General features: G+C 33.6%; 1 protein-coding gene across 5 annotated transcripts in view; it reads right to left on the reverse strand.

Moving 5' to 3' along the window:
- Window positions 1–426: 426 nt before the first annotated feature.
- LOC105222121 (somatostatin receptor type 5) overlaps window positions 427–19,727 on the reverse strand; it is a 48,165-nt gene continuing 28,864 nt past the window's right edge. For 4 of the 5 annotated variants that reach the window (XM_049459392.1, XM_049459391.1, XM_049459394.1 and 1 more), the window contains 2 exons: window positions 9,166–9,196; window positions 427–3,011 (listed from right to left, as the gene is read on the reverse strand). In XM_049459392.1, coding sequence (XP_049315349.1) covers window positions 1,220–2,863 — 1,644 coding nt within the window. In that variant the 5' untranslated portion in view covers window positions 2,864–3,011; window positions 9,166–9,196 and the 3' untranslated portion in view covers window positions 427–1,219. The remainder of the gene's footprint in view (window positions 3,012–9,165; window positions 9,197–19,727) is intronic. The other variant, XM_049459395.1, reaches the window with a different exon arrangement.

Genomic DNA, 19,727 nt, shown 5'->3' on the forward strand with positions numbered 1-19,727 from the left:
ATTAAAGCTTTGGAAGCTTTACAAAAGAGGTTCAAGATTTTTGTGTCACATTTTAAAGCTATCTAAAATAAAAAAAGTTCCTTGGTATTTAAAAATATTTTAAAAAGTTAAAGTTTTGAAAGCTTTTAAAAAAATTAAAGCTTTGGAAGCTTTACAAAAGAGGTTCAAGATTTTTGTGTCACATTTTAAAAGCTATCTAAAGTAAAAAAAAGTTCATGGGTATTTAAAATTATTTTAAAAAGTCAAAGTTTTGAAAGCTTTTCATAAAATTAAAGCTTTGGAAGCTTTTCAAAAAAATAAAATTTCGGTAACTTTTCACAAAAAGTTTCTGGGTTTCGTTACAACTATTTACATAATTTATTTTTAGATTTCTTTCAACTTGATTTAATAAAAAAAGTTCTACGAAGCTTTGATATCTTATAAGAAGGATACCACAACGGAAAATCTAAATCTGTGATCTATTATCCAACTGAGTTGTATGCTGTTATTGAACGTAAAATCACTTGCTACTAACTGCCTTGAAACTTCTGTACAAGCTCAGAGAGCTTTCAAAGCTTTGACGCTTAAAAGCTTTTTGGTTATAATTTGCTTATAAAGTAAATAAAAATGCAAGCCCTCTAATAATCGACGAATTGAGAGTTGATCATATACCTTAAACAGCATTGTTTTGATATGATATATGAGTAAAGCTCCTTATATTAAGTATTTTGAATACTAGCACTACTATTTTTGCTCTAAACGCTTTCAAACACAGCTTATGATTTGACTTTTTTTTATTTTAGTTAATATACATCTCTTCAAGTCGAAATTGCATAAATAGCGCCAGTTTTATCACAAAGCTCATCTCACACCCTCTTACTATACTAACTGCTTTATGAGATATCGATATCGTCTATACTTTCCCTAAATATTTAAGTGACTTCAATTTTATTCAAATTATGCCAAACAGTTCTACCTCTCTGCCTTTAAGATTTTCATCTATCCACATGCTTCTGCTTAGTAGAAGAAGATATTTTAATCACCCGAGCACAACTGCTCAGTCTCAACTAAATACTCTTACGCAACTTAATCGCTCACTCTATAAACTTTCTAAGCCTCATTTTCTTGTCATAACTAACGCTCATATCAACTCTTCATTTCGGAACTCTCTTGCTAATACTCATCTCTTTGCCACATAGACAATTGTCTCGACTGGCGTACGACCACCCATAGCCAAGTCTTATAAGTCCGTGTGCAACACTGGCGCTTTACAATTCATATCGGTACCAATCGGCATCGTCGTGCCTTCAGCGGCGAACTGATGTTCCAACACATCTGCGCACGATGTGTCCGGCACCAAAAGCACGGTTGCATTTGTGCCCGGCACAACGTTCCCAGCGGCTTGTTGGTTAGCTGTCATTAGCGGCGTCTTAAATGTCGGCAAATTGCTTGTCTGTGGATCCGGGTAAGCAACAATTTGATTGGCGGCACTATTATTGCTAGTTGTTGTTGTATTCGTCGTCGTCGTGGTTGTTGTTGAAGCCGCGTTGTGCATATTTGTCGCATTATTATTACGCGTTACCAGCAACTTCTTCTGTTTAGCTTTCTTTGGTGAGAATAGACGATCCGATTGACGATTTTTGCCGAATTTTGGAAAGAGACTATTCTCCAATTGTAACTGGGCATTGACATCCTTACGAGTTGCACAAGTACAAGCTTTTAGGAAGCTCTTCTTGAAATTGTCACTCAGAAATGCATATAGTATGGGATTCATGGCCGAGTTCGAGTAGCCGAGACAGCCGGCTAGCAGGAAGATGGTGATCTCGAGTCTCGATGCACATTTGCTTGGCGACGAATAGATGAGCGCCAACTGTGATATCCAATAGGGTAGCCAACACAGTATGTATACTGTAATCACTGTTAGCACCAGTTTGGTCACCTTGCGGTGAGAGCGCTTCTTCTCTTTGGACTTTTGCTTTGGACCGACCGTATGCAATTTGCGTATAACTAGAAAGTAGAAGATCAAGATGAAGGTAAGCGGTGTGGCAAAGCCCAATGTCAGTGTGTACAGTATAAATGTGGTACCCGATTGTGTATTTTGTGCTTCGGGCCACTTAATGTTGCACGACACGTGATCCTCATTCGACTGCACCGTGTTGGCGAACAGTATCACGGGCAACATAAGTAGCACCGACGTCAGCCAAGCAAAACCCGAGACCAATTTCGATACGAACGGCGTACGATAGCGTGGCGATGATATCGGATGACAAACGGCTATATAACGATCGGCTGACATGATCAGCAAGAATATCGACGATGTAAATTGTGTTATCGATGTGCTCACCATATAAGCTTTACACACATAATCGTCAAATGGCCATCTGCCGATTTGCATTGTATACAAGAGTATTGGTATACCAATCAGAAAGCATTCATCGGCTATGGCCAGATTGAGTATATAAATATTGGTGACTGTTTGCATTTTCGAAAAACGCAGCACCACATAAATAACGAGTGTATTGCCGAAGAGCCCAATAATGCAAACGAGTGCATAGAGTATCATCGTGACCAGATTGGCAATCGCATTCTGCCCATTGTGACACATCATCTCCTCTTCGAAAGTCTCGTTGAAGGTCATATTATAGATGGCGCCATTGACGCGACTCAGAAACTCATTTGCCTCCAATTGCAAGAGATTCAAATTCGGTAAGAGTTGTTCTTGTATATTCGCCAGCGCTCGAGCGCGTGCCATAGCCAAGCTCGCGCTGCCATGCTCCTGCCCAGCAGGTGGTTCACTGGCTTCTGTTTTCCCGGCTTGTGCGTAATGTGGCATAAAGCACGCCAGTAGAGTGATGTAGAATAAATTCGATATGTTGTACTCCATTTTCTTGGATGTTCTTCGACAAATTTTGCTTCTTTCAAAGCGTTTCTGTTATTTTTTGGTATTCTGTACTTTGTTGAGTTACGTATTGGCGTAGGTCGGTAGGTGCAAAAGCGTAAAGTTATTAGTTCCTAGTGCCATCTTATACCATCTGTAAAGAAAATATATAAAATAGGTATTTATTTCTTTAATTTGAAAGCAGAAATATTATAACTTGTTCGTCTTAAAGTAGCTCGTCGAGCAGCGAAAGGGAAACTATTAATATAGCTTGAGCCAACAAACAATATACTTTTCCTTTTACAAGTTGTTTATTGCATTAATTTGATCTTAAGGCTTTGCCAGACAATGTCTGAACTTGGCCTAAAACGCTGTCTTTGTGAGTGATGTAATGTTTAACATTAATTTAGTGTTAATTGCACTTTAAAGAGTTTCCAAATAACTGCGACGACGGAGAATTTAGTAATCCCCTCGTCAATCGTGTATTCGATACTACTGAGCATATTACATGCCAACGGCTGGACTTTGTAATCATAAAATTTTTATAATATGCGGCTGTTAACGCTCCATTTATTCCAAACTTTTCTTCTTCAAATAATTTCATTGAGTGGAGTTTTTTCGTTAGCCTCTTGCTGGGTTCTCTGAATATATACTCTATAGCCACTAATATTGCAAAATTCTCTCCTCAAATATTAAGTTATTTAATAAAGATCTGTTGTTCTTGTTGTACTTGCTGGAATCTATACTCGTAGAGTGTTTAAAAGTTTGGTGAACTTCTTAAAGTACTTTCATCACTTCTGAAACTCGACGTGGTTTATATAAAAAAAGTTTGTTCAACTTCATCTTGGGATTTTATTAAAAAAATACAAATACTTTTAAAGACCTTCAAGACCTTTGCAGAAGAAAGTACATTAAAGAGATCAAAACATCGCCTGTTGAATACATTTTCTCTCTTCAAAAGCACGACATTATTCGCACATATGTATGCCCAACAGTTTGCACAGTTTACTTCACTTCCACGGCATCCGGTAGTCTTCTCCTTTCCGACAAATTACTAAGCTCAATTGTCTTTACTAATAAAACAAACAATTTCATTGCAATAAAACTTCATGACTTCCTGACACGTGCGTCTCTTCGACTGTGTATGCACAAATGCTTTCCTGAGTATACTTACTGAGTTTACACTCACTGTGACCCCATAAAATATGGCCACATATTGTGAAAATTAGCACTCAAATAGCCTTGGTGTGCAAACCAACAAAACCGAAAACGAAAACAATAAAGTGGTTTGTTGTCGTAAAATAAATCAGTTAACGGCAATTATTTCAAACGCAACGGGAAAAAGTTTTACTTTACGCACAAAAGCAAAGTCACACGAATGCCATTGAACTTGTGAATCGTACTACCAACTGCCATGGTATTGACAAACACACGCTACGTACGTACTCTAGGTACAAGAAAATGTTGGCTCACAAATTATTAGCTCGCATGTGGGCAGAAGTTGTTGGAGAAAAGCAAGCACTGCACGGGAAGGAAAGGAAATGTCAACAGGGCTTAAGAGCTGGTATGTGGCAACATATTTCGGTCAGTACTTCTCACAAAAAAACTTAATGGATTAATGGTGAGTGATTTCAGAGGCTTTTGATAAAATATTAATGAAGAATAATGAGCATTTTTTCGAATATTTTTGTATTGCACATGATTCTTTGAATTGCGCCAACGTAGTGTGCGTGTAGTATTCTTTAAACAATTGCTTTCACATGAAAATTATATGATATCTGAAAATTGTTCATTAAATTTTACTGCAACATTCCTTACTTAAACGGACACTTCTAAGAAAACCGCATACTGCGTAGTAATTCTCAGTTTCTCTTCCTCCTGCATTTTCCTTATTTTCTTGTGCATTAAAACACCTACATGTTGTGAAGCTATAAGACCTTGTGCCAGCCTTTGATTATATCAGATTACTGCTTTCAATTAACGTGTACTCACACTTTATGCCATTACTATCGCACATTTGCGCACACGTTGAACTTGTGGCACACTCCACGATACGTGTGTTTACTCATATCTTAAGTGGATGCTTTTAATTTGGCTTTCAATCAAAGGTGTTTACACAGTATACAAGAGTATAGTAAACAAAAGTGTCACGAGCAGGCTTAAGCATGCACACACAGTTTTTGTGATTTCTGAGAAAAATTGTAATAAAGCGTAATATATGCGTTAAGCTCTTAAAGGTAGAGAACGATGGTAGGAAGAAATATATACATATTACTTATATGAGTTGCAGTAAATATGTATATGTTTGTACGTAGTTGCTTTAAACCGTATTAATGTTACTAAGTAAACAATCTCTCTTTCCAAAAAATTGAAAAATCATATTTACCAATAGCAACACATAATAGATAGAAAGCAATAAATATATATAAGCTGTCGAAAGAATACTCAGGAGTTTATAACCGTCCGTTTTTAAGCCGCTTTTGTTGAAATAGTAACGTCCTTCAGACAGTATTAAAATCCCCTTTGGCAAAAGGTGGGGACGACAATCTTAGCAGAGCAAATATTTATAAAAATAATGAGTATCCTTTAGTTCATGAATAAAGGGTGTATTTGAGAGGTATAAAATAATTAACCGAAAATTCTAGCTTTTGAACAAAACTTTTTTCTAAGTAAAGTCCAACCACGCAGTCCATTTCACAATATTTTTCCTGATACCCATTGACTCTAAATCTTAAATTTAAACCAGATTTACCAGTAACACTTTCGGAAACACAATATTTAGCAGCTTTTTCATGATACAAGGCAGGCTGGACAGACTCTCATCGTTATTATATACAAATGTTTTCTTGATAACTCGTTTAGCAGCTATTCGTCGAAATTCTATAACGCCATAAAGGCACCCTATATTATAGGAAAAAAAATTCAGTTGGGCCCACAATGTTTAAGCAAACAAGGTACAATGTTGCCATGCATTTTCGTACATAAATATTTTAAATAACAAACAAACAGATTTCAGGCTTTTCAAACGAAAATTTGTGAATGTAATCTGGGATAATAGATTGGATAAAACACCTGTGACGGATTACTTGTTACCGTTACTGTATTAGTACCATATTTAAAATATAAATATGAAGGGAATAAATGGGCATAAAATAAATATAATATTAAAGGATATTATACGCAGTTAGCCAACACCGGTTGGTAAATTTAAGGTTATACTTATACTTATAACTTATATTTATACTTATACTTATAACTTATATAATTATACTTATAACTTATATTTATACTTATACGGCAATACTTATACTTATACTTATACTATACTTATTACTTATACTTATACTAATACTTATACTTATACTTATACTTATACTTATACTTATACTTATACTTATACTTATACTTATACTTATACTTATACTTATACTTATACTTATATGTACTTATACTTATACTTATACTTATACTTATACTTATACTTATACTTATACTTATACTTATACTTATACTTATACTTATACTTATACTTATACTTATACTTATACTTATACTTATACTTATACTTATACTTATACTTATACTTATACTTATACTTATACTTACTTATACTTATACTTATACTTATACTTATACTTATACTTATACTTATACTTATACTTATACTTATACTTATACTTATACTTATACTTATACTTATACTTATACTTATACTTATACTTATACTTATACTTATACTTACTTACACTAGTACTACGGATCTTAATGTTGACAGTAATAAATAGTGCAGTTGGTGCTGTTGATTTTATATTAAAATATTGCTAAAAATACACAGTGTTGTTGGCAGCATTCATAGTAGACGTTCTTGTTGCAAGTGCTTAGATGGAAGTAAGGAGATGAATTAATTTTTCACATGCTCTTTCTTCCGTGCTGAAATACATATGTATGTACAAAATACATATATTTCAGTGCTCACAGAAGCAGATGATGTGGAATTCTTACCATACTATTGTTTACCTTAAAATTTGTTTTTATTGTATTTGTATAAACTACCAAAGATCTCCTTTTATGTTTGTGATAAGTCCATTAGCATCGAAGGTCTAAGAGTCAGTCTCTTTTTGGAAGGAAAATTTATGTGTCACTATTTTCGAATTACCAAGAATTCAAACAAAGCTAAAGCAAAGAGGTAAAGCTGCCCTATTATATCTGAAGATGCTTTAAATCGTTGAAAATAAAGTCACAGGCAACCTTTAACATAGCAATGTAAGGTCTGATTAAAACAACAGACGAAAAGAACCCTGCTGCAAAATTAACTAAAACAGTAGTTTGTAGTTGTTAGAATTTCAGATATCCCTATACACGAGAAATTCTTCACACTAAATTTTTCAGTCTGAAATGAAGCGAAATTATATCACAGTGATTTGGAAATTCCATAAAATTTTGTGTTTGTCGGAATAAAGCAGAACTACTTGTAAGAAAGTCACTTCGTCCACTTCCCTTAATCTCAGCTTTTTAACTTTTGTCTGCAATTCTTTACATTTTTATTAATTTTTCTAGAAGATCTGAGAATAATTTCAGTAGTGATGCTATTTGATAGCGAAAAAGAGCTTCCAACCTCATTTAAAGGTAAGGTGTTTGATTCCGTATCCAAAATTTCTGAAATTTCTTTCGTCCTTAATAATATTATTGCCTGTATGTGAGCGAGCTTATTTGGTATAAAAAAAAAACATGTGTTTCATTTGTTCATTGTTTGTAGAGGTCCCGTTTACTTAATATTCCTATTCTCTCCCTATTTTTCGCCCTCTATCTCTCCCTTCATACTGTTTCTTGTTGACTAGCGAAGTCCAAACAAAACATAGTTTTTCATAAATTCCTTAACACCAGTACAGAGTTAAATTTCTATGGAACAATAAAACTAGCAGTACTCTCCAACTCGCATAAAATCTCATTCCTTATACTTCTCTATAGTAGTTTGTTGACAACTTTGATAGCCTAGCAACTAGCTTAACGGTCTGCTGCAAATACCCTCAACATCGAAGTAAAAGTGCAAATTCAGAATTTTCTTCTCTTATGTAAGCATACATGTATTGACCGGTATGTACTTAGTGTACATATGTAGTTACATATTTATGTAATTATAAAAAATAAATCTCTGCAACACTTATTTTATATTCTCCTGTAAATCTGTTGTCCACCGAATGGGAATTGAATCAGTGCCGATGGTCATAAATGCTCAGGCAAAAATATAATAAAATCTAGCTAGTATTTTAGTGGGCAGATATAATACGTACATGTGTGGGTAGAAGTATATATACATATACATATATGTACACCTTCCTTAAAAGCTACTTTGTATTGTGACATCTACGTGTTGCCACGTGCTCTAAGTTGGCACTCTGTCACTAACCTAACACACTCGCAATACAATTGGCCTGCCAGTGAACTCGACACTGTCAACTGCAAGGTTTTTCATGCTCGCTTCTACTTCCGTTTCGTTATGTGTCGCCTTTATTAGAGTGTGTCATAGCAGCAGTTTGAGTGCACAAGTATAGCAGTCGTTTTGTGCGCGCCGAAGTGTTGTTTAGCTTGACCCGCGTTGGCATATTTGCGCTTATCTTATTTATTATTGCCCCCAAAAAGTATTTTGTACCTTTTTTACTTATCTCACTCGTTGGTGCGTGGTGTTTTGTGTGTTTCTTCTTTTTCACTATTTTTTCATAGTCATTTTTAGCGAACACGCCACGCTACTTAGGCGTAATATATTTTGTAGCATATTTTATGTGGGTGGACACGTGCAACATGGTGGGGTGGACTTATTCGTAGTAGACAATTTCTAATTCCGGCAGCTGAAATATGAAGTGGGCGCTGATTGTTTGTAACCGTACTACTTACGGGAATATATGAGTTTATTCCCACGGAAAGCAATTTGCAGACACGTGAATGTATTATTTAGGTAGAAAATATGTTTTTGCGATCTGTCGAAAATATTCATCACTTGTTGCTTGGTAGTGAGAGCACGTTTGGTGTGCCTGCTATTGTGGATAGTTATAAGGTGCCGTTGATGGCGCTTTCATATAATATTGTTTATCATTAATTATGCTTCGCTGTTCACTATATATTTCTATTACTCCAGCTGACTTCTTATGTTTTTCATATTTCCATGCCGTTATCTATATCAGCTTTGTAGCTATTTAGTCAATAATGGATTTCAAAGCTTTTGTACTCAAAATTTTTATAATATTTGTTTCAATGTATGTACAAAGGATGTATTTGTACTAAAATGTATTGTTATTCAAACAGATACTCACTTGTCAGAGCTGCGCGCCAACACAACGGATACTGAAACGAAAGTGAGAAAAGTCTGTGAAATTACTGAAGATTTTATTTACATCGAGATAAATTGTACTTGGATGAGAGCATTTTTGGAACACAGTTTGCTTAGATCCATGCATAAGTATGGGCATTTCCAGCCAGCGGATAGAGTGAGAAAGTTAAAAGTTGCAAGTAGTCTCTTTACAAGTATTTTTCTTCGTAAGTCTGCTGGATTTACTTTAACCTTTGAAAAATGATTGTTATTATGGGAGTTCAATTGAAATTTCAGAATAAAAGCCCAACACACACAAGTACTTCGACTTACATATATAAAAGTTTATTATGATTGCGTAATGTAGCTTCCAGCAAAATATAAACTTTTTATGCAGACAGGTCCACCCACATTTGTTACACGTTTTTCCAACCCACATATTAAATTGCTGACTTCTACCACAAGATTTGTTCTCAAGTATTTTTGCTTCAATAAGAAATACGACTCTTTCGATATTGCTTATTGTTGTTGTACACCTGTGTGAGTACAAGAGCTATTAACACGATATTCATATACTGACTCTGGCAACACAAAAATGCACAAAATTTCACTTTGCTCTCCTCACCTAACTCGATGGACACCTTTCACAACAGCTAAGCTTCTTTGCAGTAGCTTGTGGCAAGTTTGCAATTACCAACAACAACTGCTTTTGGTTGCCTGCATGGCCACATGTGTTTTGAGCTCCCTCAACTTGCATTTCGGTGTTTTGCTTGCATGCTATATGTACATACATATGTGTATTTGCATGTAATGTACCTGTGCATACAAGTAGTCATTACTTTGAATGGCCGGAGGCAATAAATTGAGCATAAAATCGTATTTGCCGAAAATTTGCTGTTGGCAATGGGAATTTTCGTATTACCAAAATGGAGTTGGTAGAATTTCTCAATTTCACATTTGAAATTTCAGTATGTGGCTGCTGAAGACTTTGTGAGCTGAAGCAATCAAGGCAGAGTTATGGGTTGCACTGGCGTTAAAGGTTATGTGAAATACATAACTGTTAATAAAATTGTGTAGGAAATGTATTTTCTGATTTGAAAGGTGCATCTGAACTGTGGAAAGCCTTAAATGAATTCGGATTGAATTTTATGCAAATATAAAAAATCGATATACCGAAATATCGATATACAAAAAATCGATAAGTTAAGAAATATATCTACTGAATTATCGATAAGGCTTAAAGCTTTTCTAGTGTCAGAAAAAAAATACTATACTTGATATTGATATTGACTTCGTAAATATTATCGATTAATATTTATATTGTATATCGGCATATAATAGGACGGTGTCTTTCAGATAATTATTAAAACATACTTCTAATAATTTGTAATCTATATTTTCTTTCTATTATAAAATTGTATATCAGTCGTTCTTAAACTAGTTGTTGTAAGTGGTCCAGAAATCGGGAAAGGGAATATATATTATACAGTTTAATATATAGAGCCAACCTAAATAACAACAAAAATTAATGGTTGCCATATTTATTTATTTAATAAATTTTACTTAACATCGAAATTATAAATATTATTAAAGCAGGATATCGCAGAAAAGGTATTAAAGTAAGTTTTATAAAACAAAATTTTCTAGGAGTTGCCAACTGGCTCCAAAATTTTTGGAATAAATAATGAAATTTACAGTGCGGTGTAAATTAAATAATGTCATCTAATCAGTAGGAAAACAAAAAAAAAGCAGACTGACGATTTTTTATAACTGAAATACATTTTTTGAACAGTGTTGCCATACTTTCAAAATTTTCTAACATGGATTAAATGATATAATATAACTAAATCAATAGGATAATATGAAATAAACCAGATTTAAGGATATTTTATAACAAAAATATTTTTTTGAACAGTGTTGCCATACTTTCAAAATGCTCTAACAAGGACGAAATAATATCAAATCAATTTAAAACATGGAATTAACCATATTGAAAGACGTTTTATAACTAAAATATATTTTTTGAATAGTGTTGCCATACTTCCAAAATTTCCTAACGCGAAATAAATAATATAATATAGCCAAATCAATGAGAAAACATGGAATAAACCAGATTCAAGGTTTTTTTATAACTAAAATATATTTTTTGAACAGTGTTGCCATACTTTCGAAATTTTCTAACCTGGTTTAAATAATAAATAAATAAAAAACATGGAATAAACAAGATTTAAAAAATATTTGTTTAACAGTGTTGCCATACTTTCAAAATTTTCTAACATAAATTAAATAATATCAAATAAATTCATAACTTTTTATATTTATTTTCTCAAATATAGTTTTAGATTTTAGATCTTTCTTATTTTTTGTTTTTCACTTTAAAACCTCCCACTTGTTTGAGACGCACAAAAACTAAACTTACCCTCGTGTGGTGCATGCAATCACAAAGCAGCTTGTATATATAGCACATAAATACTACATGCATACATATATATGCATCTTAACTGCTGCACAGTGCATACTCAAGCGTAAAATTGCTTCGATAAACCAATGAGTGACTGACCAAAGATAACTAGCAGCTCAGCAGTTCATGTGACCAGAAGAGCAATAAGAAATGGTTACGAGCTAAAAATGACTGAAAGTGCAACGAAGGTGTATTTGTAATACACATTAAGGTACTGGTGCGGAACAGTTACCGAACGTAAAACAGAGTTCAATCAAAAATGTGAATTATTGAACGAGCATACTATAATACATACATACATACATCTTTTTACGGTGATGAATAATATTTACAAGCAAGTTGAAATTTGCAGCGAGAAAACTATTGAGCTGTGAAGTCTGGATTTGACTTACATTCTAATTGATTGAGTTTCTACAAAATGATGTTGATATACAAATCGTTTCAGGGTTATTAAAAGAGTTAAAATGTTATTCTCTTAATTATATTGAAAATATAGAGCAGTTCTTCCTTCAGATGGATCAATTTAGATACATCTAAATTTATTATATTTTGAAGTTTTTAAAATTTTAACGACAGTTTTTTCGTAGTAGAAGTCCTTCGGTTCTGGACTATATGCTTTTATGTATAATAGCGTTGTCCTTAAAAACCAAAACATAAGTAATATATATAAGTACTTGAACAGATATATGGAAAAGCTGCTTGAAATATGGGAAATTACAGAAAATTTGCTAGTGAAGCGAATATTACAACATGCTTTATTTGGAAACCTGTGCCTGGGCTCTCTAGCGATATGTGTAATCGTCTACAAGCGTTAGCAGAGTGCTTATATTAGATATCCGACCATAAAGTAACGAAAAGTTGAAGCTTCATGAAATCGGTTTCAAACATCATTCTGACCTATATAAACCACCCTAATGCTTATTTTCCAATACATACATATATATTACTGAAAAAGTATATGTATTCAATCTAATCACTTTGGCAATCTCTACGCAGCTAAGCGTTAAACAGTTTGAAAGTTGCAAAGCCGAAGCAGATGCTCGAGCTAGCAGCTTACTGCCTGCACATGAGCACAAATTGATGTATTGAATATTGAGGAAATGTCACATGCCACGTACCACATATTGAAATACTTTGTGGCACGGATAATGCAACCTGCTGTGAGTCAAAATATTGTTGTTGTAGCTCGCTCTTTCAACTTTTCATTTTGTTCTTCTTGATAAGTTTTTTTTGTAAATGCTGCTCATATGGCGCTGAATTTAAGCTTACGAACTCTGTGTTTGCCCCAAAGGTGAAGTGAAAATTTGCACTTCGATTTCACATATTTGTTTATTGATGTTCACACTCTGTTTACACTTTCTATAAGCTTCGAGCTTTTGATGCACATTTTCGTAGACGAAGAAAGCATGCTAACGGAAAAGTGAAAAGCTGTGAGTATATATATGTAAGTGTGTATGTAAAATATATGAATATAAATGCAATTATTTTTGAATTTCTTTGCCAGAATTTCTCGTCTCGTTTAATGTCACAGCAGCTGAAAGGATTTCATAACATGGAAAATCAATTACAACAAAAACCATAACAAGTGCACAACAACAATTAAGAGCTAGCAGGTGACGAAAACAAATATTGAAACAAGCATTTATGTGCTGAAAGCACAACACACACACACACATATATTTACTTTTTATGCTGCCAAATAAATGCCATGTGGCATGCCACAACACAATAAATGCAGTAAAAAGTTGATTTTTTTCACAACTTTGCAAGCGTGTCGCCTACAATTTAAGGCATAGCAGGAAATTGCAATGCTTCGCTATCATTTGTGGTATGCCACATGCAATTTTTGCATTACAATTAAACAGTGTCGAAATGCTTGCCACTTGCCACGCGCACTATATGTACAATTTGCTAGCAATTCACCACACACCCACACCACCGATCAATTGGCAACAGCGAAATGTTAGTCGATTCCAACACTTGCCGCACGTGCCACATGCGCTGTTTATGCAAATTACATGAAAAACAAACAGCTGTTCGTGCGGCGTGGCAACAGGCCGAGGGAAATCTGCGCCAGCAAAACCTGCTGTGGTGTACTAATAAATGTTTTTGTTGCTGTTGCTAGCGGCCGTCAAGTCACGTTGCACGTATGTACGTGGTTACAAGCCCAGCCAGTCAAGCGTATGCGTATAATTTTCGGCACAAATTATCATTAGTGGCAGCAAAGAGCAACAACAAATTGCTGCCATATGCTTGCAACAACAACAAACTTATAGTCACTTCGCCGTTTTGTGTCGGGGGTGTGTTAAAGTAGTCGAAACCCAGGCGCTTGTTGCGCCACAGGCATTCACCCCAAGCAAATTAGATACATTTGTTTGTTGTTGTTTTATTGTTTTGTGCTACTTTTCTTTGTGCCTCTGACACACTTTTGTATGTAAATTTATGTGTCTCCACTCATTCACCGGCACCGTTGTGCGGCAGGTGGCAGCTGCTTCACACGTTTGCTGTCCTTTTTGCTTTCTTATTTGGTTTTTTGGCGTGCTCATATGCATATATAGCTGCGTACAGGTAGCGAATGCCAGTAGGCAACAACTACAACAAAAATGCGGCAATATCAACAATAAAAACTGCTTTTTGCCATCACTCACGCGTAAAGTCATGAATATTAAAATGTAGATTTGTTTATTCAAAATGTGATTTACTGTTTGTTGTTGTTGCTATTATTTTATTTTGGCATAGCACACGGCAATGGAGTGCTGAAAGAAAGATAGCTCTTAAATATGAATATGGTATATGTTTATTTTACTAAATTTTTATACACATACATATTTTCCAAGTATATCTAATAAGCTCATCAGGATTGCAGCAAATATTTCTAAGCATGACTTTTATAAACGGCTGATGTTACTAATGCGGTTTCTGAAACTGCTTCAGTATTTTTTATGGAATCATAAATGCCCATGTGATCTCAAGAACTATCGCTAATGTTTCTTTATTTTATTCCCATAAAGCTTTGGTGAAAAGTCCAATATCGCTTTCTACGGATTCCAGATTTTTTTATATGCCGAAAAGTTCAAATATATTTTTCTTAGGTTCTTATAGTTTTTTAAATTCCATTTTTATTTGAATTCAGAATTGCTCTAATATTTAAAAGTACGCCCAACTTTATTACCAGCCTGAGTGTAGTAGAGCTGTTCGAACTTTAATGCCAAAAGAATGTACCAAAAGCGGATTTTGAAGCAAACTCAAATATATAGCGATTTGCAATCAAGGACAAATAGATTATCTAATTTTACTTCAAAATTAAATTCATTAACCGAATCGGTTTAAAAGTAACATTCCTATCAAAATGGCATACACTCGTCAGTAGCCTGACATGAACTCACTAGAAACGCGAAAGGACCAGAGCTAAGCGCCCTTTAAAGTTAGGTTGACAACAGCGAATCTCAGCTCAACTCATTTAAAAACACTAGTTAACCAGCTGCTTATTTATATTATGTCCCAAAGCTAACCCTAAAGCCTGAGCGATCTCTTAAAAACATATTTTCATACATTAAATGACTCCATCAGATCCTTTTGTCATATTGCCATCAAAGTGGTATGCTCTGTCAGTTAAGCGAAAAACTAAGAATTATAGCTACAGAGAGAAATCCACAGGTCATTCCACAGTAACTACATTACTTTTTCCTGATTTTTGTTAAAGGTTGAAACCTACGACTCAATTATATTTGCGAAAATTCTTCATTGCTCACCGAATAGCAATCGCACTTTTATATAATTTTTGACGCATTGCTTGCTGTATTGGATGACATAAAGATTGAGTACTCCAAAACGAGTGAAATTGTTGAGGTATCAAAGTGTCTGCAAAACGGACATTTGATATGTATAATCTGTTGAATGCTCAAAAATTATTTGCTAACTCAAATAACTAACTGAGCTCAAAACTTATAGTGTTCAATTTCCATACGTATAGAAAGTTATTGTTGTTTAAAAAAGCAGATTATTAGCTGAAAACGTTCCACTTTAGATGATATGAATCTTGCTTTCATTTCGAAGAGATCTCAGCCTAAGTACTTATAGCATAAAAGAAGGTTTAAAGCATTCTGAGTCCTTCGTCTCCTCGGTATATCAACCATATACTTATTTATGCACCAAAGTACTATATGTATAATATAAGTGGAACTGCAAGTATGATTCCAGATCCTTTAGCCAATCGTCATCATTTTTAGTACGAAATCAAAATCAATGTTAAATGTACTTATCATAAATCGTGGGCAAAAAATAGTAAGACTTTATTCTTACTTTTAGGTAATTTATTATTCAAAATCTATGTTATCCCCTTCAATGTAATTCCCCTAGGCCCCAATACACTTGTCCCAACATTTTTTCCAATCTTCGAAACAGTTGCTAAAGATATGATGACGGCAAGCAAAAATAAGCATCTCTCTGTCTAATTTCTGTTCTAGAAGCACACAGGCCCCATTAATACGACCTGTGTTTGAAGCCGTTGTACCACAACAAAGGATCTGCACTTTATCTTCAAGATTCCAGTCAATGATAGAATTCCAAACATACATATTTTATAAATTGGCGCAACATATTTTTCCTACTATTCTCGCATATATTTATGCATAGGTAGCTCACATCAATCAGCAACTTTGCTTAAATGGGTTGCCTACTGTGCGAACTCATTTATGCTACTGCACTATTTACTTGCGATTTATTCTGTGTGTTAGCAACACAGCTTTATCGCTGGCTGACACATTAGCTCGTCGTGTGATCACTTTCAGTGACCTCTATTCCTCAGCGCCCCGCATAGTTTAGTATGATGATTGTAATTGTATTATTGGTTTATTATTTTTACAAACTCGGCGCATAATATGTATTAATTAATCAATTGTGTTTATTTATTAGTTGGTCTGAATATTTAAGGCCCATCATACACGTACCATAATTTCATTATTTTCACACATATTACAGACACTCTGCTAATAAATACTAATTCACTTCAGTAAATGAGCACTTAAGAAATCAAGTTGGTGATGAGTAGATGTGCATTGAACGCAAACTAGTTGAACGTTATTTATTATTTAATTAAACAATTGGTTTTAAATAGCTGATTGCGTCATGTGTAGACATGAATATTTTATATGTATGTGTGTGCATATATTCTGTCCAAAAAGATATGTCTAATTTCATAATTACTTAAAAAAAACTTCAACTTTTAAACCATTACATATTATAATAAAATACTTGTATATTTTTTCTCAATGTATTTGTACACTCATATTCAAAAAGTGCTACACTGCGGATGAGTTACATTTGGGTAATTTTGTTTTAAGAAAGCAATTATCTGGTCTCAGTAATATTTGTGATTATAACACCGTTGCGTCACCCCAATAACATTAAAAATTCAGCTATTTTTTGAAGAATTATAAATGTTTTGTTGATTTTTCCTAGTACGACAGCTTTAACAAAAACTAATTTTAGGAATTGAAAAAATTCTACGGTATCAATTGATTTAAATTTAATTATATATTAATATCATAAATATAATTAAGAATAGTGACTCCAGCATTCTACGATTGTGAAATTAAAAAAAAAAATCTCTAAAATATTTTCTGACAAATGACTTATGGTCATGTTGACAAAATAAAAAATAAGGAAGAGCTAAGTTCGAGTATAACCGAACATTTCATACCTTTGCAACTTGCACGGATATTACACAGGAAGTACCTTCAGATCCATAAGGCTTTTTAGATATACATATGTGATCTTGGGCAACTCTTCATTTCATTCTTTCTAAGCACAAAGAAATGTACGGTATAAAATTCATCCGGAATTTCGAAAATCTCTATATTTGGTATTTGAGGGCTACGGGAAGCAGTAATCTCATGCAATTCATTTGTAACACAACGACATACCACTGCCAGAAAAGATTCTCTCTGTATTTCAATTATATATCTCTCACATTGTCACATTTTCGGTAAAAAGTCAACTATAAGCCCTGAATGCATATATTGAGTACCTAGGGGTTTGAACAGTCTTGTTTCGATTTTGACTTTTTTATTTTAAAGGCGGCATAATATTATTCGTGCAAAGTTTTTTCATATTATATTAATCGCTTCTCTTTTACTCACTGGAAAGTGAAAGTTTCAAATGGAATTTAAAATTATGTTATATGGGAAGTAGGTGTGGCTGTAGTCTCGTTTCGCCCATTTTCACACTGTAATATCAAAATATCAGAATGTCACGTACTTAGTTTGGTTGAAATCGGTATGGCAAGTCTCGAGATATGCATTTTCATGGGTTTTGCCAACCCATCGTCCAATTTCGACCCAGACACCATTTAAGCTATTTCACCCGGTTGGTAGGAGTTATAAGAATACTTGGTTCGACAAACTTGGTTATTATATGTTTAGGGGTCTTTTTTTTGTTTCAAATTCGATGTTTGATCGAAATTAGCAAAATGTAGTTTCAAAAAATGCGTTTAAAAATATACTGATAGAGCCGCTTGGATTGAACAGCTATACTTCAGAAAGCTGCAAATCATAAAATATTTTACAGATTAATTTATGATTAAGGTCTGACATTTTTAAAACTTTTGACTATCGAAATATGCAAATATGATGATTTTTCTTTAAATTTCGATTAGTAAGTAAATTTCGATTAGTACTCAAAAGATATTACAAAAATGATCCTTACATTTCAATTATTTTGCGTTCAATCAGTGTAATATATACTACCTTTTTGCATGAAAATTTCTTCGAAACTAAGTACACTAACGGCAAAATTGCTAGATTTGTTTTTATTTTACGCTTTAGAGACTGTACACTAGCCTCCAAACTTGTATTACTTAATCATAAGAACCTAATAAATGTTTTTTGTCACATACGACGGTGCGTATGAGCAATATTTTGGTCAAGAGTATTTTGTGAATACCAACTTTTGACTAATAATTTTGTTTTATGTTTACTTTAAGTCACTTTCTACTATAGACTTATCGATGAATTTTCAAACAATTTCCAAAACATTAATTGGTTGCTGTTTAGTTTGTACTCGTTAATAATGTTTATACTTATACGTTTATGCTACATGTTAATTTTCAAACTTTTTTTCGAAAAATTTGCACGAATTTTCAAATATTCAGCTGTTAGTGACACTATACATTGACTCCACCTGTTGCCCGGCCTTAACACTTATTTTAATAAAGTTTTGAAAACAAAGATATGAGTTTTATCATTTACGGCAGGGAGCATAAGTAACATTTGAACACGATGCAAGAATCGTACTTATGTATACAATATGTATAAACGTAAAAGATTTATATTTTGAAGTCTTTCGAGGTATTCATTGATTTATTGGAGCCAATAAGTTGAATTGTCATATCACCGGTGCGTATGAGTAACATTTAAACTTAACTCGGATACTGGTAACTGGAGCATATTTGGTAACGCGAAAACGCGTGACTTGACTGATCAATATTTGAAAATAAAAATTGACTACCACATTTTTTTTTTTTATTAGAATAACATTTGAGTCGATTCTTTTGCTATTTCATATCCTCAGAATATTTCAGATTTTCTTAACTCTTAACTAAGCAATTAAAAGTGACTTGTTATACTACATATAATACTATTAATTCATAAATAGCGTCACATATCTGCAATAAATTTGATTGCATAACAAATTTATTATCACTCTTCGTGTTCATAACTTATTTACCATACACTTAAATCGCATTTATTTCATCCAAATAGCAAATTTTTGAATTTTACCGCCTACAATTTTATTATACAAGTTTTCTTTATCCTTGCAGTCCACCTCACTTCATAAAGCCACACACAAACTTATATAAATACGTATATATAAAGCACGCAGCTTATGCATATATATTTCACTCGCCCACTGTCTATTGTCTTACCGAATAATAAATTCCACAAAGCAGCGCAGCAAAACAAAACAAACTAACAAGCTTGCCACATAATATAAACAAAAGCAGCTTAACAACTCATAAAAGCCGTAAAAAAAGTATCAGCAGCAGATTTTTGCTGGATTATGTGGAAGTGTCGCCAAATTGGCGATTTAAGCGATTGCATTTTATT

This window comes from Bactrocera dorsalis, chromosome 5 (assembly GCF_023373825.1).
Source record: "Bactrocera dorsalis isolate Fly_Bdor chromosome 5, ASM2337382v1, whole genome shotgun sequence".
In the NCBI taxonomy this organism is placed as follows: domain Eukaryota; kingdom Metazoa; phylum Arthropoda; class Insecta; order Diptera; family Tephritidae; genus Bactrocera; species Bactrocera dorsalis.